Source organism: Monodon monoceros, unplaced genomic scaffold (genome assembly GCF_005190385.1).
Source record: "Monodon monoceros isolate NGI ecotype Baffin Bay Population unplaced genomic scaffold, NGI_Narwhal_1 Super_Scaffold_5, whole genome shotgun sequence".
NCBI classification, from domain to species: Eukaryota; Metazoa; Chordata; class Mammalia; order Artiodactyla; family Monodontidae; genus Monodon; species Monodon monoceros.
Genome location: NW_021703782.1, coordinates 57,944,500 through 57,967,941, shown reverse-complemented (window position 1 = coordinate 57,967,941; position 23,442 = coordinate 57,944,500). Strand labels below are relative to the sequence as shown.

General features: G+C 37.9%; 1 protein-coding gene across 4 annotated transcripts; it reads left to right on the top strand.

Moving 5' to 3' along the window:
• On the top strand, window positions 1-20,629 carry CD274 (CD274 molecule). 4 transcript variants are annotated; one of them, XM_029204003.1, is made up of 7 exons: window positions 1-44; window positions 5,146-5,211; window positions 6,107-6,448; window positions 12,899-13,183; window positions 15,225-15,332; window positions 16,777-16,836; window positions 17,559-18,005. In XM_029204003.1, exons 2-7 carry the CDS (start codon window positions 5,160-5,162, stop codon window positions 17,579-17,581), a joined length of 870 nt encoding a protein of 289 aa, XP_029059836.1. In that variant the 5' UTR covers window positions 1-44; window positions 5,146-5,159; the 3' UTR covers window positions 17,582-18,005. The 4 variants fall into 4 exon arrangements, with proteins under 4 accessions (XP_029059836.1, XP_029059837.1, XP_029059835.1 ...); XM_029204004.1 differs by lacking the exon at window positions 16,777-16,836 and having other exon boundaries at window positions 17,559-20,629; XM_029204002.1 differs by lacking the exon at window positions 17,559-18,005 and having other exon boundaries at window positions 16,777-17,238.
• The last annotated feature ends 2,813 nt before the right edge of the window (window positions 20,630-23,442 follow it).

Here is a 23,442-nt window from a genome sequence, read left to right as displayed (position 1 = left end):
CAGTGCCGAAGCCTCCCCGCCAGCCGAGAGTCTCCCGCCCGCAGGTAGGGAGCGTTCTCGCTCACTGGCCAGCATCTTTGGCCATCTCGCTGGGCACTTTAAAACGGAACGTCAACAGACCCTTTCTTTGGGATGGAGAGAGGAGAAGGGAAAGGGAAAGCGTGATGGTTTGGGTGCAGTAGAGCCGATTAAGGTTAATTGGAACAAGTAACAAGTTTAGCCTTTAGCTAGGGGGATTCAGTTTTGCTTATCCTGTAAGTACATATATGTTCCTGCGCGTTCACGAATGTGGTCCTGAGGTGGGTAACCGGGTCTAGAGGGAAATTCCTGGGTTGGAGGTCGGGACACCCGGGTCCTAGTCCACCTTTAGCTGCTCACTAGCAGTCTGATCTGGGTAAGTCATCACACTTGCAGCATCTCTTAAGGTCCCTTCCTGCTGTAAGAGCCAGGATACCCGAGCCGGAGTTCTTTGCTCTATCTGCTTTGAGGACTAAAGGAGTCCTGAAGGCGGAAGAGAGGAGCCTAAGGAAAAAAATGTTAAACATTTCTTAGCCACATTGAGCTTAGCCTATGTAAGAGTTCAGTTTGGGTTTGTCTTAAAACACAGGGAGTCTTCATGTATCATTGTTCCACCTTGTTTTGTGCACCTAATGTGGCTGATTTTCTATGGATTAAATTGCTTTATAAAAATGTGATTTTTTTTAATGGCTACATTCCATGGTGCTGGATAACCAAACAAAATTAATCCCCCATGCTAGACATAAAGATTATTTACAGTGGTTCACTATTTTAGCCATTCACTGAACATCATTGCATATAAATATCTGGGACATTGTTGATTATTTCTTTCAGATTAACTATTACAAGTGTAACTACTTAATCGAAGTCTGAATGTTTTAACAGCCTTTTGATACAAATTGAAAATTTCCTTCCAGAAAGGTTGTGTCAGTTCACATTGACAGTTGCCCAGCAGTTTTTAAGAACTGTGATACTCTAAAGAAAAAAATAGCCTTTTTTTCAGTTAAGTACAGTAGGCAGAGGTTACAGGACAATAGTTAGAGTGTGGTCTTAAAGGAAGCCACAGAAATACTATTGGGAATTGAAGCGACACCTGGGAAATGTACAAGAATATCTCAGTGTGACTGAGGGGAAGGAGAAAGGACACAGGGTTTAGTCGAGTTTAATAGAGTTTTGTATTTCATAGAGGTTTAAATAGATCAACTCGATCTGTTAATTGGGTAGATTTTCAGCTTACTTGGAGACACATTTTCAAACTCTAGGAATTTTAAAAAATCAAATCATAGTACATATACATGAGGTAACAGTCAAAGGAAACCCTGAACTAACAGATATCAAGACACTCCTTGCTTATACTTTTGAGAAAGCAAGCTTGAGTTCTTTTCCCTGTCTTTTCGTCCTACCCATCCTACCTTAACAAGCTAGAGAAGTAGTATCAGCTCCATAGTGTTACACTGGGTTCCCCCAGGGACAAACCTGCTTCCCCATCCTGAATGAACCATCGCTTCTTCCCTAGTTCACGTTTTCCTTGCTCTTTAAATGTCTCAGTTCTTGTCTGGGAATTCAGATATACTGTCAGTTTCTTCCCTGAAGAAGATGTCAGCGTTCTCAGACCAACTGCCCTAATGTGGAGTTTAGAGGTCAAAGACCATGTCTGTTTACATGGTCCCTATCTATCTATCTATCTACCTATCTTCCCTCCACTAACAACAACTGCACTCCAAGGGAATGGAGCCTTGGAAGAGGAGCTGTAATGAGGAATTAGGTAAATATCAGATCTAATCCATCACCTTCCAGTAAACTTTTATTACCTCTAAAATTTTCAACTAAATTCGTTAAGGGGTAGGAACTCCACCAGGGTATGCCATAAACATTGGAAAAGTTAGTTGAAATCCATGAGTGGATTTAATGCCCCTCTGTTTTATTCAGTTCTTTGCTTGGAGTTAGGGGCATCTTAAGTTTTCTTCTGCCCAATAAATGTATTTGTGTTTATTATATCACATTAGTATTTTATAATTGTGGTATAATCAACTCTGGCCCAAATAAAGGATAGGCAGATAGCTGCTGCAGCCTCATTTCAGCAACCTTTGTGTTCTCACAGTCCTGGCTGCCATCCCTGTTTCCCATTTACAGGGCAGACAGAAAGGAGTGAAATAAGAATTATGCACCTAACACTAGCAAGAGGATGATGATGATTTGTTTTATTTTACTGTTTTTGTATGTGTATATCTATATGAACATGAAGGATTCATACAGGTCGATAAGAAACCATTAAGATAAACAGGCCAAAAAATGATCAGATAATTCACAAAAGAACTAAAACAATCAACAAACTTCAAGTTGTACTTTGTAATTAAATTAGAAAAAATATATATTTTAAACAAAACCAAGTGCTAGGTGAAGACCCAATGTAACTGGCACCAATTATCCACATGCATCAAGAACCAGGAAAATGTTCTTTGTCCTTGATCAGCAGTTCCGCTTGAGGAAAATCTGTCCTCAGGGCCTAGCCTGGGACCTGGTACACAGTAGATACTTAACAAATATTTGCTGAATACACAAATACTTATATTTTTAAAACTGGAAACAATCCTTACCTAACAACAGGGAAACTAAACATTACGGGACCACTAAACAAGATACTTATAAATATCATGCAGTAAAATGGAAATTATTTGTCAAAATATTAAATGAAAAAATGGGTGTTATGTGTATAATTGTTCTTAAAAGCTTCATGGGGAAAAGACTGGAACAAAAATATATACCGAAATGCTCACAGTGGTTGCAAGGTTTCTCAGCCTTGGCACTGTTGACATTTTGGGACAGATAGTTCTTTGCTGTGGGGGCCGTCCTGTGCATTGTAGGAGGTTTAGCAGCATCCCTGGCCTCTACTCACTAGATAGTAGCAACCCTCTCTCCACCCCATTTTGACAACTAAAGATGTTTCCAGGCATTACCAAATGCTCCCTGGGTTAAGTGATGGAATAGTGGGTGACTTTCCCCTTGTTTTCTTATTTGCCATAATGTGGTAATATTATTTTAATAATGAAGAAAAAACAGAAAAATAAACACATGCCATTATTCTACCTCCACTCTGATGTTTGGGGTTCTGGGGTTCTTTCCATTATACTACTCCATCTGCCAAACTCTCTGCAGCTTGGCAAGATGAAATGGTTCATTAAATTTTGTTTTTATTTTTTTCTAATAAAAATAAAACATATTCATTGGTTTGAAAATCTGGACACAGGAAAACACCAAAGAAGTCATTCACAATCTCATCTCCCTTTTCTTCTTTTTCTCCCATCCTTTCTTCCTTTTGAAAACTATAAAGAGATAAATACCTGACTATTCTTCCTTTAATTTTGTTCCTAGATATAATCACTGTCAGCATCTTGGTATGGATTTTTCTGTAAATTTCCATGTCTAAATATACACACACAGATTATTTCTTTTTTAAACAAAAGTGGATTTCTGCTACATATACTGTTCTGCAACTTACTTTCTACATCTTTACAAAGTCAATACATCTACATGTATTCTTTCCTTAATGGTATTACATTATATGGACATACCAAAATTTATTTAACCATTTAGGCTATCTAGGGTTTTCCCAGTTTGGGGCTGGTATTAGCAATGCTAATCCTTTGGCGTCTATTGTTACATGCATGTGTTTTTGTTTTTGTAAGATATATTTCTCAGAGAGGAAGTGAAAGCTAATATGACATATACATTTAAGATTTTAATGGAGATTACCAAATTGCCCTTCCAAAAAAGGTTATACAACTTCACATTCCTACCATTAGTGGGTAAGGAAACCCATTTGTTCATATCCTCAGAAATGCTAAATATTAGGAAACTTTATAATTTTGATCAAGCTAATAAGTGAAAAATGGTGTCTCATATCTTAAACTATTATTTTTTTCTTTATTGGTAAAATTGAACATCGTTTCCTATGGTTAGATGTCATTTGTATTTCTTATTCTCTGAACTGTATATTAGAACCTTTGGCTCATTTTCCTGTTGGGTTGTGTGTACTTTTCTTATTGATTTTTAGGAGCTATTTATATATGCATGACATAAATCTTCTGCCTTACATATGTGTAACATTGATTAATTGATCAATTGTGAGTTTTTGTATGTATACAAAGGTCGAAGAGACCCTAAGGCAGAAAGCTGGCTTTCTTCTCAAAATGTAAATGTATGTATTACATGAGAGAGAAAATACGTTAATAAATAAACAGATTTGCTGAACTATAGAACAAATCTCTATTTACTCCTCTACTGGAATATATGCTCCTAGAGGAGAGTGACTTTTCTTTCCTGTTCACTGCTGTATCCCTAATGCCTAAATTAGTGCCTGGCACAGAAAAACTACTCAATCAATGTTTGCTGAATCAAAGAATTGGTAGAATTTCAAGCAGGATGACACAATGAAGTGTAGAATCTAGGCAGATACCCCTGAAAGAGGGCTGTGAGTGAGTCACATCTTAATGTGAAGTGGTTGAATCCAACTGTTTCTCCTTCTCACTCCCCCTACTACTAGTGGAATCAGTTTATTGAGGGAATGGAATTTATAATTTGGGATAAGCAAAGGACGAAAGAGGAGATTTTAGAAGGATGGAACCTGAGGGAGAACTGGCATGGTTGGGATAATAATGCGGAAGGCTTGAATAGTTAAAGGGTAGGATGAAAGCTGCTAGGGGGGGGAAAAGGCATTGAAAGGTGGGAGATAATGGAAGTCAGATTCTTCTTGCTTTGAAATTTTGTATAGGGCAGGCTTGGATTTCTAGATATGTTACACTGCAAGAAAAAAACAAAAAGTAATTGAGAGGATTTTGGTGCAATATTTTCTTCTTGGTTTCTTTTGAGTGTACAAGTTTTTTTACAGGCCTTGTAATTAGAATTCTCATCATAGTACCTTTTTTTTTTTTCATTTAGCTTTATGTGGCTGTGGGATACTAAGTGAAGGTATTGAACTTCTAAATTCCCTGCTGTATTTCAGCACTTACAAATCAGTCATTGTCTGGTTATCAAAAGACAATTTCAGTTAAAACTGCCAAGTCCCATAATGTCTGGATATTCAATTATTGAGTAAAGCAGTTTTCTTTTTGTGTTTTCCATAATTAGGTCATTCCAGAAAGATGAGGATATACAGTATCTTTACATTCATGGCTTACTGTTGTTTACTGAAAGGTAAGACACCAAATCCTTTCATTAGGTTCTATAATTTAAATATTTTAACTATAAGGTAAAAACTGAAATAATAAAATAGATATAATTTTTGTAGAGAAGACATTCTATTTTTCCTTTATTATAATTCATAAACATACTTCATAAACCTATTTCAATGGACAAAGATATAGGGAGTATGGACACATCTAAAGAAACAAAATTAACCCATATCCATTTATCCATTACTCATTATCCATTATCCATTTCCCAAGGGTAATTACTTAAAATATCTGAGGAAATGGCCTATGTGTATACTTTTATATGCTTGTTTTAAACAAGGGCAGGATCATTCTATCCACCTTGCTCTATGACCTGCTTCTCCCAGTGAGTATATTCTAAGGAAGAATTATAGTGTACATGCAGTGTCAGGGTAACACAGTACTGGCATCAGCCTGAGACCCTCCCTAAATCTCTGTACTCATCTACCTCTGGCCAGACAACTGATTAAGAGTTTCGGGCAGTATGTAGAGAGGACTATTGGAATCTATGATTTAGACTATGTAAAAGGCAATGAGTGTCCAGTCAAAGGACATTCTGGGGATGTCCACATGAAACAAAGTATCCCTGGTTATAAGCACCCCATTACCATGTAATATTTCTACAGTAGTGTATGTTTATGAATTTTGGGACTTTGACAACTTGTTTAGCTAATTTTATTATTTTAACTCAGGTGTGAGATATACATCCTAAAACATGTCTCAAGCTCACTGGATAAAATATGTATTTCAGGGAAGTAAGTCCTTAAATGTAATTATCACATAAGTGATCAGATAAAGCTTTTATAAACCCTGCACTCATTCTATAAATTTTTTGAGGAATTTTCCGTCTTCTAAAGATTGGTCATCTTTCTTTTCAGCATTTACTATCACAGTTCCCAAGGACCTGTATGTGGTAGAGTATGGCAGCAATGTGACATTGGAATGCAGATTTCCAGTAGACAAACAATTAAACCTGTTGGCATTAGTTGTTTACTGGGAAATGGAGGATAAGAAAATTATTCAGTTTGTGAATGGGGAAGAAGACCTGAATGTTCAGCACAGTAGCTACAACCAGAGGGCCCTGCTGTTGAAGAACCAGCTCCCCTTGGGGAAGGCCGCACTTCAGATAACAGATGTGAAATTGCAGGATGCAGGGATTTACTGCTGCTTGATCAGCTATGGCGGTGCCGACTACAAGCGGATTACTTTGAAAGTCAATGGTAAGACCTATTACAGATAGACACAGCCTTTATTAGAACCATATCTCAGTGTTGAGAACTTTTCAATCTTGGAAGTCCAGTCTCACTTTCCACAGCAGCAGTCTGTTCATTCATTCATTCACATACTCATCCAATGAGCATTGCTTGAGCACATCCTGTTTGATAGTCCCTGGAGATCCAGAGCCAAATGTGGCAGTCATGTTTCACAACACATTCAGTTTTCCTAAAAATAAATTCCTAGGGCTTCCCTGGTGGTGCAGTGGTTGGGAGTCCGCCTGCCGATGCAGGGGACACGGGTTCGTGCTCCGGTCTGGGAGGATCCCGCATGCCGCGGAGCGGCTGGGCCCGTGAGCCATGGCCGCTGAGCTTGCACGTCCGGAGCCTGTGCTCCACAACAGGAGAGGCCACGGCAGTGAGAGGCCCACGTACCGCAAAAAAAAAATTAAAAAAAAAAATAAATAAGTAAATAAATTCCTAATGTTCACTTTTTTATTATTATAAAAGTAATATATATAAATATAAATATATATATTCTTGCAAATAATTTGGAAACTGTGGAAGAGAATAAATGAACCACAGAAGTGTCTCTCCTCCCTTCACCACTATCTTCCATGGCATGCAAGGATAATAGTCACTATTTGTGTGTCCCTCCAAGAATTTTTAAATTCAATACCTATTTCTTAATTTTATGAGGTCTGCCAGCATTTTTTCTTTGAACCTCTCTATGTCAAACCCAAATAAATATATTAATGACAAACCCCATTGTAAGGTTCACATTCAAAAAGACTTGAAGTCAATCTATGAAGGCAAAAAATAATCATGTCAAGTACTGAATAAACTATTCTTCCTCAGAGACAGTATAAACTATGCTCACTAGGCATACATTCATCTTAAAAATCTGTACCATTTTTATCTTGGAGTGTTGAAGAGGAACTGTGTCAAATTCCTGGGTACTGACCTATAAATATGACATCAGGTCACCTGGATTCAAAGTTTTGGGTTGCTTCTAGCTCAGTAAAGGAAAACACCTTAGCTGACCACCTCTGCTTTCACTGTTAAGATTCATAAAATTGAGAGCTGAAAGGATCCCAGGCAAGAGCAGCTAATCCAAACACCCAAAGAACAGCAATCCCCTGAAAGGATCTTCTACTCACATACTTCCTACAATGATACCCCTGTCATTTGGACCTTCCTTCTATAGCCTATTGTAATTACTTTCTGATATTGAGCTGAAATCTGCCATCTCTAGTCATAGTTTTGAGATTATCTGCTTGCTTCTTTTGTTTACATGGTGACCTTTTAATATGTGACTAGAATTAAATCATCATCCCTTGGTGTTTCTATTCCTAAGTACCATCAATCTGAATGTCAGGAATATAAATAGAAAAAGTTTACACTTATCATAAAGGGGTAACTAATCATTATAAAGTCAAAATCAAAATTATATAGGAATTAGGAGAAATGCATCTGTTTTATGGTACATTGCTGGGTCTCTAATTCTGGCTCAATTAATGCTACTGTTGTCAAAATGTCACTTGTCTTGTGAGGTAGATTTAATTTAATTGTATCTTACCATATGCTTCTCCATAACAGATACTCATGAAAGCAAGCTGATGGGATCCCAAGTTGGGATTTTTAACTTTTCTTCAGTCCATCAGCAAATATCAGGCATACTATGTTTCAAGGCATTAAAGAAATTATCAAGACTTAGCTCCATGAACAGCCAGCATTGCTGGATCTAGGGTAGAGAGGAAGAGCATAAGCCTGGCAGTCGGTTAGAAGGAAGTATAGAGTATATGTCTCTGCTTCCAGAAGAAGAGTCTCTCATCAGTCTTAGAGAGTATGCAGAGAGTGGAAAAGCTGTCCCTGTAGTGAAGAAGGGTGTTCTTCCAGGTTATCTGGGCTCTGTAATGTCCCTTGTGGATTTGTGATTTCCTTTGCTGTGGTTTGACACAATGGGAAATCTCTTGGCACTGATGGTTTTTCCAAGGAGGGGTCCTTGATGGAGCAAAGCAGATGACCAACCAGATTTGAGGATGTGATTTGTCTGACCATTCCATTTTATACTATAAATTACTAATTTGGCATCCTAGTCCCAGTCCATCTAGTTGTCATTTGCACATAGTGGTCTTGGAGGTCAAGTTGAGCTGCACTGAAAGCAAGTCAGCTACCAAGCTTCAATTGCACTGAGGCAGTGTCACCAAAGAAGTGTGGTGGCCAGCTTGCATGAGCTTTACAACTCAGGGAAGTAGAACTCCTGAGTCACCTCCATATGCAAACGATTTCACAGTAACGCTGTCGGGCTTCGCTTCCCATCACTGCAAACATGTGGTAACACAGCTTCCCCATAGGGAGTTTACTCACCATGGGATTTTAAAGGTGAAGCATTTCAAAACTGAAATTTGAAAGAGTTTAGCTTTAGATTAACTCAATTATTATCACTTTGGTGTTATTGCACCTTTCATGTTTGTTTAAATACCAGACTCTCAGGCATCTGACTTTCAGTTGAAAATGTTATTTTTCCTTAAACACTGAATCTAATAGCAGGGAAAATGAAGTGCCCATTTCTACTTTCAAGAACTTAAATGGGATGAGGCATTGAAAGAACAGAGTATGTATAGTTATCCTGATAAAGCCAATTTGTTCATATGGACCAAGGATTAACTGCTATCATTCTTCACCAACCCCATCTCTCCTCCAAATTCACCAACCAGCCCTGTTTAAGTTTTCCCTGTAGCATTAAATCCCCATCTAATATATCATGTAACATATCATATAAATGTACCTACATATTTTGTTTATTATCTCTCTCCTTCTTCTAGAATATATAGTCCACAAAGGCAGAGATTTCATCTATTTTATTTATTACTGTATCCCTAGGACTTGGCATATAAGAGTAGTAGTGTGATAAGAACCCACAAAAATATATATGTTGAATGAATGAATGAATGGCATATTTCCTCAAATAGGATAAGCCTAAAAAATTTGAAACACGAACAGGTTTGGATACATGAAAATTTATTTCCAAGACCGTTCATCAGGAACTGTCAGTACTTTCTAAAGAATACCACATGAGTGCACTTTGCTAGTAGTAAGAAGAGGAAGAGCAGCTCTAGCAGTAAAAGCAGTAGTAATTAACACTTAGATAGTACTTATGTGCCAGGCCCTATCCTAAGCACTTTGCCTATATTATCTCATTTAATCCTCAAGCGACTCTATGGAGTAGGAGCTTTATCATGTCTAAGATGCATGTTTTTCACATTTTACTATCTCTGAAATCTGAGTGTGTCTTTCAGTAGGTGACATCTTAAGAGTCAGTGATATGTGGTGGTATTCTTCTCATTTCATGGCTGAGCAAACTGAGGTCCAAAGAAATTAAGTAATTTGCCAAGTTCATTAAACTATTAAGTGATGAAGCCAGGTTCTAAACTCAAGCAATCTGGCTCTGAAGTCTGTGCCCTTAACAACCAGGTTTATTTCCTGTATTTGTACCTCCAAAGTGTGTATTGAGTTGTATTTTTTTTTTTTTTGGCGGTACGCGGGCCTCTCACTGTTGTGGCCTCTCCCGTTGCGGAGCACAGGCTCCGGACGCACAGGCTCAGTGGCCATGGCTCACGGGCCCAGCCGCTCCATGGCGTGTGGGATCTTCCCGGACTGGGGCACGAACCCGTGTCCCCTGCATTGGCAGGCGGACTCTCAACCACTGCACCACCAGGGAAGCCCTGAGTTGTATATTGACTTCAAAACTACTGTTAGCTTTTCGTTGTCTGGATGTAATAGTTGCATTAGAACATGTGTACGCTAGATCTAGTAAATCAGGAGTCTGCAAATGTTTTCGATTACCTACCCCACTAGTAAAGCATGTTAAACTAATATATGTATGTGTGTGTTTATAAAGAATGTACTTGTGCTAATATATGTTATATCATCAGAAATTGACATTTTTTAAAGGCAAAAGAAATTGAATATCACCAATTTCATATGGTTCAACATAATACATTGCACATTCTATAAATGTACAAAAATAGAAATTTTAAAAATATGAAATGAAAATTTAATAAACAATATTTTCAGCCTTACTAATTACGATGCTTCACTATAGTTAGCTAATATTTCAAGGCATAATATATCTTAGGTGAAATTTCTCATTAACAAAAATGGATGGTCTTGACAATCTTAAGGTTTTTTTAACCAATGCCTTGTCAGATCCAATTAGGTACTTGTTGTTTTACTTCATAAAGTCATGGTAATAAGTATCACTCTTGCCATTTCCTTTTGGTTTTTGCTTGAATTATTGGTAATATATCCAATCCTCAGTTTCTTTGTGGGAAACCTTTTAATTAGTTGTTCATTTTGTAAGCAGGTTAGTTTAGTTAAAATTAGATGAGAGGGACTTCCCTAGTGGTCCAGTGGCTAAGACTCTGCACTCTCAACGCAGGGGGCCCAGGTTCGATCCCTGGTCAGGGAACTAGATCCCGCATGCCACAACTAAGACCCTACACAGCTAAATAAATAAATATTTAAAAAGAAATTATATGAGAGAACCTGAATATCTATAATAATCCCAAACAAGTCACTGTCCTCCCTTAGGTGTTATAAAACTCCCCTATTCCTTTAAGACAAAGTGAGGCCCAGTGTCAATCAGTAAATCTCATTAAGCTTAGATTATTTCTTAATTGTTATGATAAAAATACATATAAGTGGAGGTTCTAATATTTTCTTATTAAACCCAAATACATGTGCTCCACTTGAGAGAGTAATAAAATGGGTATTTAATCAGTGAGTAGAATGAATCCGCTAATTTGTTGGGCTGTTAACAGTACAGTACATTTATACATATGCCCAGGCATGAAACAACATTCTCCTTTGTTCTTATTCCATTAAAAATAATAATCAAAGGGTAAAAAAGCAAACATTTTACCCTTAAAGTTTACTATTCACTCTGATTTTAGGCTTGGAATTTTAATTGTCCAAAAATCAAGCTATGTGCTATATGAATTAGAACCTGTTATGGTAATATTATTTCATGAGGTATAATCAGTGGATTCCTTTTTAAAAGAATGCTTAAATATAATAGGTAAAGGTTGAGGATTCAAGTACTCATGAGAACCATTATTTATATGTTTTGAAATTGTAATTATGTTGATTTCCAATGTTTTCATTGAACATAATATCATTATTTCAGTTTTGTTTGATCCTGGCTGTATTGTATTAAATCTCTGTGAATATATCATATCACAAAGCCATTGTTGTGTCTTTAGTAAAGGAATGGAGAATTAAGGCTCTAGGTGGACCATTAGTGGTTACACTAAAATATTAGGAGTAAAATAAAAATTATGCCAACAGAATAATAACATGTTAACATACTTATCATGAATAAACATGAAAAAGTTCTTAGGCATTGTAAATGCACTAAATAATCTACTAGAATATTTAGTACATCGGGTATCTTAATCCTAAAAGGGTCCCAAACTTATGATCTAAAATTTAATCAAAGTTTCTTCCTTGAGTATAATTAAATGATTTATTAAAATAACCAGCATAAAAAGTTTAAAAAATAAGTATCATAATATGGTATTCTAGATGAGATCCTAGAACAGGAAAAGGACATTAGGGAAAACTAGTGAAATGGAACAAAGTATAAAGTTTAGTTAATAGTACTGTACTAATGTTGGTTCCTTAGTTAGGATGAAAGTACCATGGTAATGTAAGATGGTAACAATAGAGGAAACTGGGAGAGGTATGTGGGCACTCTGTACTATCTTTGCAACTTTTCTGTAAATCTAAAACTATTGTAAAATTTTTTTAAATGCATTTAAACTTTAAAAAGTATCATGCAGGGAACATGTATCCACTTTTACAATGACGTTATACTATTTTCATACCTAATTTCTTATCATTTACCTAAAATTGGAAAAGTGAATGGCCCATCAAAATGCGATTTTCTGTTTATTAAATAAAGTCTAAGAAAACAGTACTGAACAGCTGGAGATGTTCATGTTTATAAAGACAGCTTTACATCAACAAAGAGATAATAAATTTAAGAATTTGGCCCTTTGTAAAAACTGTAAAACTTTACTGCGAAACATATAAAGACTTGAGTAAATGGACAAACATATTTTATATTTAGATAGAAAGACTACTGGTTTAAAGATGACAATTCTCTTTTAATTAATCTATACATTTATCAATACTTTGAGCTCAATAAAAATAGCAATATGTTTTTTATAGCAAGGTAGTTGTTCCTTTAAGCCCAAACTTGGCCCAAGTATGAGTGGAAGAGTTGAGGCAGAACTACCAGGCATTCCCCACTGCTGAAACATCTGAACATTAAGCTTATTTCTCTGAGAACAGCCTGGATTGGTATTCTTTCTAAGGTAGACAAGACCAAGCCACATGTCTAGTTCTGTGCTAAGTGAAAGCCATGCCTTCTTTTTGCTCATGACCTAGCTTCATACCGCAAAATCAACCAAACAATTTCTGTGGATCCAGTCACCTCTGAACATGAACTAATGTGTCAGGCTGAGGGCTACCCTGAGGCTGAAGTCATCTGGACAAGCAGTGACCACCGAGTCCTGAGTGGCAAAACCACCATTACCAGTTCCAAGAGGGAGGAGAAGCTTTTCAATGTGACCAGCACACTAAGAATCAACACAACAGCTAACGAGATTTTCTACTGCATTTTTCGGAGATTAGGTCATGAGGAAAACAGTACAGCTGAGTTGGTCATCCCAGGTAATATTATGAATGTCTCAATTAAAATGTGCCTAGTACTGTCACTTGGTACCTAGCCTGATGCCTGCTCATTGTAAGCTTTCATTGTTTGTTGAATGAATGAATAACACTGTATTTACAAAATGCATCCTACTTCCTCACCTCCATTCGTCCAAGCCATATTGCAACTTAATAAACATTAAGCAAATATTTATTGAATATGTGGTACGTGCCAGGCATTGGGGACTCAGTTAACACTCTCCAGGAAGTAGATAATAAAACAGGCAATCTCATTTTATGTAGGACATGCTCTTGTGGCTGGGGGATCTAGGGCAGCACCTGAGAGGAAGACTCAACTCAGACCAAGTTTCAGGAATCCAAATCTGAGCACATCAGAGCTATTTCCTTCTTTCCAGGGTTTCTGTGGCAGGAAGCAAATGGAATGTACTTTCCTATCTTATTCCAAACGGGGGAGAGATCCTTCCTCCCCATCTGCCTCCTCCAAGGTAGTCTGCTTAGTGCGTAAGATATAAGGCTGTGTGTCCCTGGGCAAGCAACTTGACTTCTTCTGTGTGTTTCACTTTTCTTATATAGTTATAACCTATTGGGCAATACCATCATCGGAATACATGAGCTATGGTGTATGAAAATAATTTGAGACTCTTGTTTGTGCAGAATCAACTATTTTATTTTTATCTCACTCTCCTATAGAAGTGGGTAAGGCAGGATACATTCTGGTGAGAGGCTCAGACCTTTAGAGAAAGCGAGCTTGAGAGCATGATGTTAATATTGGTTTGGCCAAAAAGTTCGTTCGGTTAGTGAATATGTTGTTCAATGAAGTTCTTCGTGAAAATGAAAAATGTGTCTTTTATTTTTACTTAAAAGCGAGTGAACTTTTTGGCCAACCCAATATAAACCCAGAGGTTTATATTGTCTGCTTCTCAGAGGCACTTCTCACCACTCTCTCCCCCACTAGATGTTGAAAGTAAAGCTTAGGTACTTCAGAGAAAACAAATAAAAAATTGAATAGAAAAGGTAAACAATAGGAAAAGACAATCCAGGGTGGTCCTATGAACAAAAAAAACAAAAGAAGTTTAGAAAATTAAAGAGATGCTCTTACTGTGGTGTGAATCACTTTGGTAGGAGCTGCATTAGTATAATAGGTTCCTGTCATTTAAAAGCTATTTTATGATAACTTACTTGTGGGAAGACCTAGGGTTAACTCACCTAACTGCTCAGAATCTGTTTCCTCATCTGTAACCTGGGGATTTAAAAAATAAAAAATGACACACCTAATTCATAAAGTTATTAACAGGCTGTGTAAACTGCAAGCTACTAGAGAAAAGCTGACTACAGCTTTAAAACTTGAACTAGGTAGTCATGGATCATGGCTAATGGTGGGAGGTGGGAGTTAGCAGTCTCTGAGCATCATGTGCCATAAGACCCCTCTTCTTCCTGCATGGGACTGGAGACAGGTTGGTGAGAGGTGCCAATGATTAGATGTCCCAAGATGTTCAAACTGTGGAGAAAGAAAAGATAGCAAACAATGGTCCCAATCATGGCCACAGATATGGGGAAGCAGGAGCTCTTTGACAATGCCAGTTGGCCTTCATGTTCCATCTTTGCCATGTGCAGTAGGCTGCTACCTTTTATATTAAGGAATGCAGGAAGTGAAATAATCAAGGCTACCATATAATATTGAGTTGCCACTCCCTGTGAAAAGCACTTTATAAACATTAGCCTCACAAAAATTTCATTATCATTTCCGTTTTTTAGGCTGGTTAAAGGACTTACTGGAGATCTCAAAACTAGTGGGTGGCAGCAGAACTTAACCCCAGGTTCATCTGTCCAAAGCTTGGGCTGCTTCCACTTTTCCATGCTGCTCCCATTTTCATATCTGAGGTATCTCACCATTCCAGCCACTCACTGGAAAGGAATTTATGGTATTTAAGAAAATTAACCTAATACTATCCTAAATTAAGCTTCAAAGATGATTATTCTCTTGGCCCCTTCCAAAGAAGATTTTATCTTTAGTTTCTTTTTATTTTGTTTTGTTTTTCAGAACCATACCCAGATCCAGCAAAAAAGAGGACTCACTTGGTGATTCTGGGAGCTCTCCTGTTGTTCCTTAATGTAACCCTGACAATCATCTTCTGTCTAAAAAGAGATGGTATTTCCTTTATTGTAATAGTCTCCATTGGGGTTGAGGAGAAGTGTATGAGAGTGCTACTGTTGTCACAATGGCACTTAGTGGGCAGAGCCAGGAATGCTAAATCTCCTGTAATCTGCAGAACAGCCCCATGTAACAGGGAGCTTTTCTACCCAAAATGCTAGGGGTGCCCCCAGCAGGAAACAGTGATTTATCAAATGGTTTCCTATTAGCTTTCCCTTCCAGGGCCAACTTTCAGTTATGCAAAGTAGGTTTTTAGTTACTGTTCTACAGTATCACTTTCATTGAAGGGCGGCAGTGAACACTTGTAGTAACCTTTCCAAGGGGGTGAGAATTGGATCATGGCTGCAAGCAAACCTGACTTGCCTCTGGAAGGTAGCACAAAGACACTCCACTGTTTGATAGCAATTACAGTGAAGCTGTGCAGGATTGCTGGGTGAAGATCGTGAGAGAAAGGTTGTGTATGGAGGTTGAAGAAGACCAAGTGTTAAACAATTTCTTTCCGTCATGTAAATAACCACAGACTTACAGAAGAGAGAAAGCTAAATGCCTGTTGGTTTCAGTTCAATTTGTCTAGCATTAGTTGCACTGTTATATTGAGCTGGTTTCTGGGACCTTTAAATAATAAAAATAGTTCTTTATGGAGAGCAGTGATACTTTTACCATAGAGTAGTTTGCAAGATTCTGGCTGAGGGTGTTATATAGATTTTAAAATAATTTTAATGTGTGTATTTCTCTATTTACCCAAGGGGGCAATTAAAATTCAGGGAAACGTGGCTATTCAAATAATTTCCTTTCATTTTAAGATGATTGAGAACGAACATTTCCCCAGTACTTTGAGAAGTACACCAAAGGATCTGATGATCTGTGTATAGAGTTATCTGATGACAAATAGGGAAGTGGAAAATGGAAGGGAATTCCAATAGTCGTTGAGAAATTCCCTACAACCCCTTAAGAGGTGGGTGGATCTGGGAAAGTGGTGTAATTGAGGGAGTGGAGGTCAGCTTCTTCTAATGAACAAGTACTTAACAGAACTGAGACAGCCAGAATATAAGGATCAAGTTTCAGTGATAGGAAGACCTAAGATGGCTTTGATTTGTCCAAGGAAGTGGCTGTGGCCAACTTGCATTTCCATGTGAAAAATAATTAGTTGGCATTAGAAAGGACTAGAAAACCAGCGTGTGATAAAGTATCTCAGAATATGGTACATCTCTGGGGGAAGAATGGAAAATATAAGTATATACCCCTGAATAAAATTTAGAAAATTTTGAATTAATTAAACTGTTGAATTAACCTCAGGAGTTGGGACTCCTGGAATATGGAAGTCTACCAGATTTCCTAAGGGATTAAAAATGTTTCATAGGAACCTGGAATTTAAACTTGAGTCACTGTGTGGGATGTAGAGTTGTGTTATATGGAAATAAAAATAATTTTTTTTTTCAAGTGGGAGTGATGGATATGGAAAAATGTGGCACCCGAGATATGAACTCAAAGCAGCAAAATGGTAAGAATATTAGCAGGGATCGGAAGTTGAAGGAAAAGTAAAAAGTTAAAGAACAAGGAGAAGGCTATCAGCCATAATCTCCCCTCATTTTACAGAATGCTGACTGTTGGAACCGCCAGCTCCTCTTTGCCTCACAACTCTGATATAAGAACTATTCCCACAGTCTGAGATTTAGGGATGGCAAAGGAGAGTAGAGGGATGGCTCTTTGCGGAGGTGGGGGAAGGAGGCAGCTTCTCTCTGTTAGGTTTCTATTGCTCTGCATCCTAACATCTCCCTGCAATAGGGGACCAAAGTGATTTATGTGGATGGGTGATAGATAGATGGATGGATGGATGATAGATAGATAGATAGATAAAACGTGTATCAGGCACTGTGTGTACTGCTTCATGTGCAGTACTTCAATCTCCTCCCTCCACAAAATCAAAGAGAATTTATTTATTTATTATCCTAGGATAATACTAGGATTATTCCCATTTTATAGTAGAGAAAACAGAGCGTCAAGAAGATAATATAAATTACCCAAGAACACAAATCTGGCAAAAATAAGGCGTTGGGTCTTTCAGTTTCACAACCAGGACAGTTCCTGGCAAACCAGGATGGTTGGTTACACTTTATCATGTAAGGGAAATTGGACATAAATATAATATGCTTCTTTCTGTTATTGCAAGTTTATTATATCATCTAGCAAATATAACTTATGTTTCTCATTTTCACTCTCCAGATACACAATTTGAGGAGACGTAATCCGACGTTGAAACTTCTGATCTTAAAGCAGGGATTCTCAGCCTGTGGTTTGAGTTCGTCAGGGCTAGGCATGACCAGAGGCATGCAATGGGCCAGTGGGCTGCAGACGATGTAGAACTTAAAAGGCCCAAGCTCTGAAAATGGAAGCTGGGAAAGAAGAAGAGAACAAAGGAAGAAGGAGTAAAAAAGGTAGCCTTAGCCTGGAAGGAAACCTTGGTACTTCAAAATGACCTGGAGACTCATCAATGCATATGAAAAGGAGAAAGGACACTTCTGAATGATAAATCTCCATGCAAATTATACATCACTCATCCTAGGAAAACAGGTTGAGATTCCCTGATTTAATGGTCAGTTCCTGCAGAAGTGCCCTTTGCCTTCACTCAGTGTTGATTTGTCTTCTGGGTAATTGAGAGTCCCAGTGTTGCAACAGTACTTAAGTATGAGTTATTTTTATTTATTTTGAGTCTGTGGGGTCTTGTCATGTGAGTGTGGTTGTGAGTGATTTCTTTTGAAGATATGCTGTATTAGAAGTTAAAATTATGTCACCAGACCAAACTTACTGCTTGATGACTTGTGTGTGTCCAGCAAAATATAGTATTTGTAAGTTGCTTGATATCCTCTATAACTATCAGTACATAGGAACCATAGAGAACAAACCATTGGTTTGTATAGGATATTACCTTATTTAACCCATTGATACTTTGGCTGACTTGGATAATCTTATTCTCAGACCTCAAAGTAAGATACATTACCAAAATATGTTACGTTTAAGTATCAGCTTTACAACTATGTGTACACATAATCTCATTTCATTCCTGTAGCAGCTGTGTTGTAGCAAGCACTGTTCTACCCATTTCACAGCTGAGGGAGCAAAGATAAAATAACTTGCCCAAGACAATAAACAGCAGACCTCAGATATCCGAGACTGTCACCCACTCTCCTTTTATTTCTTTCTTTTAATGGAGGTGTAGTTGATTTACAATGTTGTGCCGATCTCTGCTGTACAGCAAAATAACTCAGTTATACACATATACACATTCTTTTTAATATTTTTTAATTAAAAAAATTTTTTTACCCACTGTCCTTTTAGAATGCAATTTACAGCTCTGTTTTACTTTAAGAAATTCATTAATTCAGTGAACATTTAGGAAGCACCCTACCATGTCAATCACTGTGCCAGGCAGAGTATACAGATGTGAGCAAGATAAAGCACTTCCCCTCGAGGAGCTCATAGTATCATGGGGACAGCAGTAAGAAAATGTATTGCTACAACGTGGTACATTATCATAGTATACGGTGTTCGAGGAGAATGCTTGTATGAGGAGGAAAGTCTAGAAATGCTGCCGAAGGAGGGGACGCTCTGGGTAGCCAGCCAGTGTGTTCCTGGACAGTTGAAAATACTTAAACATTTTAATAATGAAAGCAATTTTAGTTTATGAGATGTCAGATTTTTTAAAACTGTGGAAAACAGCTCTTGAATTCCTTTTCTATCACTATATTTACCCCTGATTTGTTTGCCTTTGCCATGCAATTTGATGTTTATTTATATAGTGCCTAGTATTGTCTAGCAGTTTTTTTATTTAAATGCAATTGAATTTTGAATTCATACTTTTTTATGATTCAAAATTCAAAAAGTCCAGTAGGAGACATTAAAAATTCTCTATTCCATCCTCCTACTCATCTAGTTTCCCTTTCCAGAAGCAACAACACTTGTCTTTTGTTTATTTGTCTTCTAAAGATATTCTATGAACATATGTGGAAATGTTTGTAAAATGTGTATATATTTTTAGTTTTTGCTCTTTTTCACATAAGTAGTAATGCATATGCGTCTTCTGTGCCCTTTGCTAGTTTTATTTAATATACTATTTCTTAGGTAGTAGACAGAACAAATTTGAAGTTCCCAGTGGCTGGGTACTATGTCTTGTTTGTTCTAAGTCATCTTTTCCATAGTCTCTTAGTATCTTTCATATGATGTGGTACATACTAAAGAGTTACTACATCTACATTTAGACAACCAGCATTTGTCGAGTACTTGCTCTATGACTGTGTTTGGATTTGGTTTATTTTGTGTTTCTCAAAGAGAGAATGTGTTTCTCAAAATGGATTTTCCAGGGTACATGGGGTCAACCTGGCTCTAAAGGATGACTTTATTGCTAAGTCTGTATGACAGAATCATGTCTGGAACTTGTTTTTTTTCTGTTTTCTCTTGAGTATAAACTTGAATTCGGGGCTTCCCTGGTGGCGCAGTGGTTGAGAGTCCGCCTGCCAATGCAGGGGACGCAGGTTCGTGCCCCAGTCCGGGAAGATCCCACATGCTGCGGAGCAGCTGGGCCCGTGAGCCATGGCCGCTGAGCCTGTGCGTCCAGAGCCTGTGCTCCACAACGGGAGAGGCCACAACAGTGAGAGGCCCGCATACTGCAAAAAAAAAAAAAAAACTTGAATTCAATGTTGCACTTGCAAAATTACATGTTCTTTTTGGAAATTCCAGTCAAGTACCTTGACCCTAGACCTTCATCTGTGCCAGAAAAGGCCTGTGATGCCTGTGAGCTGTGCCTGAACCCTTGAGTCCCACCAGTTCTCACCACTACACAGACCTCCTAATACATTGCTTTCCAAAAGTTCAGATGCCCTCTCAGGAGGTCCCAGAGTATTTCTTCCCTCTTGGCCATTTACCTGGATCACTGACAAGGAAGACCGACTTTGCTTTGCCACATGTCCAGGCTGAAGAAACAGAATCTCCAATAGAACTTTTCCTGTTATCTTTTTGTACATGTTCATTTGCACAATATCCCTTGTTTGAGTGACAGTATCCTTTGTTTGTGTGAAGTACAAGTGAGGATTCTGGTTCAGCAAGACTAAAGTCTATTTACTCCATTCCTAAATCTTAATGCCTTCTTGTGGTATGGGATTTGTAAGGCACTTTATCCCTTTGTCTTGTGTTTCATTGTAAATGATACAGGCAGAGATGATATCTAGTTCTGCAGTGGATTGTCACTGTTTACACCTGCATTAATTTAATAAAATATTCTTATTTATTTTGTTCTTCAGTGCACCCACATATCTATTTTCTTGTTTTCTACATGTTTTATAAGACCATTTCCAGTTCAACATCCCGATGGAGACAGTTACTTGTAATATCTTCAGCTACCTTCCTAGTTCTTTTTTTCATAGCTTCTATGTTTACACAGCATACTCTTGCATCCTGTGTGATGAAAAAATATCAAAAGAATTTTTTAAAGAATGCATTGAAAATTTTCATCCTCTCTCACTTAATAGCTTCCTTTAGGACAATACCAAGAAAAGAGTCAAAATTGTGTTGTCCAAATTGAAGATCTGAGGGAAGGGAGATGGGAGAGGAATGGTCTTCAAGAAAACTATAGGGAAATGAAGGGGCTTTCCTTTACGAGAGTACTCTTCTCAGATCAGTAGACATGGATATGCAAGCCCATGCATACGAAGCTGGATGCATTTCAATCATGCGGTTCTGAAAAGGAAGTGAGAAACCTAGATTGAAGTCAAGTTGAGGATTAAGGCCTGGTTCAGGGTGGGACAGTAAGAAGATTTAATGTCAACTAATTTAATTACTTAGTCATCAGGCTTACTTTAAAGAGACTTTTGATCATTTCTCTAAACCAGACACTCTCAAAAGATAATGATGACTATTTCTAAGAATATATATCAGATTCTAGATGGTTCTAAAGAAAGAGTATCAGTATCTTTGTAGAAATGATGATGATATAATGTCTATGCCACTGCTGGGCAATGAAAGCAATAAAAATGCATGGTTGGCATCAGTATATTTCACCTTTCTGATCAATCTTCCTGGCTGGCTTTGGTGGTCATGGTTCTGGATGGAATTTTGTGACACTGGAAGGGTCCATACTGTAGGAAAGTTAGCTTGAAAATGTACCATAAGCCGTCATTAAGCTTTTACTCCAATCCCTTTTACAAGCATGTGACTATCTGCCATAAGTGGACCAAATATATTTTTATCTAAATATTTTAGAAAATTATAGATTATTACTATTTTAAAACTTAGAATTCAAAATTAGCTTTTTCACTGTAGATATCCCTGACCAAATTTGTGAAGGTAGATACATGCCGTTTTTATACTTTTTGCCTACTCCAGGCCCACAAAGTTTCAAGGGAATTAATACTACAAATCAAATTACCCCTATATAATTTAAATATTTCCAGAATTATTTATATTTTAAAAGAGGTTAAAGTTTGACCAAACTGAAGCAATTGTTAGTGGTGGGGTTTTATCATTAATAATTATAATAATTACCATTTATTGAGCATGTACTCTATGTCAGGCACTGGGATTACACACATTATCTCATTTAATGTCATGGGTTGGTGATAAAGTGTACCAAAAAAGTGCACCATGTTTACCTGGAGAGCTACCAAATCCGGAAAGTTAACGAAAACCGGAGCATTAAAAAGGCGAAAATAAGTAACTGCATAATTACAGTGATATTATGGGAAGCTTTTATTTATTTATTTATTTATTTGCACCAGGTCTTAGTTGCGGCAGGCAAGCTCTTTAGTTGCAGCTTGCAGGCTCCTTAGTTGTGGCACATGGATCTCCTTAGTTGCGGCTCCAGAGCTCCTTAGTTGTGGCATGCGAACTCTTAGTTGTGGCATGAATGTGGGATCTAGTTCCCTGACCAGGGATTGAACCCCGGCCCCCTGCACTGGGAGCGTGAAGTCTTATCCACTGTGCCACCAGGGAAGTCCCAGGAAGTTTTTTTTTTTTTTTAATAGAGTTTTTATTATAATTCTTGCTGATTAGTTACTTAAATATTTTCCCTCAACAGAAAAATATAAAATGGCCATTTAAATGTTATATATATAAGACTATGACATTAATTTTGAATGGAGAGTAAGTTGTGGAACATTGGCTAAGATATACACTTCTCAGTTTCTTATTGTTGTGAAGCTATCATATTTTGACTCTATTTTCTACCAATTTATGATCTGCCTGCAGATATTATAGTATAAAGATGCAACTTGGGGGGCAGGAGTTCTGAATATGCGTTTCCATTCAAGGAAATATTATCAGTAAACAGATCCCCAACCTCCCCTTCCAGTCAATGTGACCTCTCCAGGAGGTCTCTTTTTGTAGAAAATGAAAGTGGCTAATACAATCTCACCAAGGAGAGAGTCAAACTGGGGAGATGGGCAGCAGCCTCGAGTGTGGAGTGAAATCTCATCCATGACCCCAGGATTTAATTCCTCATCAGAGCTTTTCAGTCCACGTGGCAAACCAGGGGATGATCCAGAGGGGGATGGGAGGTCAAAAATGTTAAGAAGAGCCACCCACTGCAAGGATAGGCCTGAGGAAATAGGCAGCAGCATCCTGGTTGAAGGGGAGGTAAAGGGAGGTGAAGATCCACCCTGTCTCCAAACTTGCAATAATCTCTAGGCTGGAGACCAGCCAAAGGATCACACACTCTCACCTTCACACTTTGAGACCCCTGGGGATGACTGCAATGGTGGCAAAACTGAGTTAGGACAGTGTTCCAGAGCCTACATTTTGGGGCAGGAAAATTCTCAAGAAATAAATGGTTTACCAGATTAAGATTTTATGGCAGGATTGTGTCATACCTCAACATATTAATCTGATTTTTCTCTGTGTATGTCCCTCCACCTCTTCTCTCCCTCTTTGTTGCCTGAGGGTCGATTTTCCTCCCCAAGCCCATGCCAAAGCTGAAACCTAGAAAGTACCACTTTATTCCCTGAAATTCCACTCCCATTTCCCACAGTTCCATTACAAACATCTCAGTGGGTCAGGTAACTCATTGGACATCTTCTACATGCCAGGCATTTACAGGGCATTGTAGGGGAGTCAAAGATAT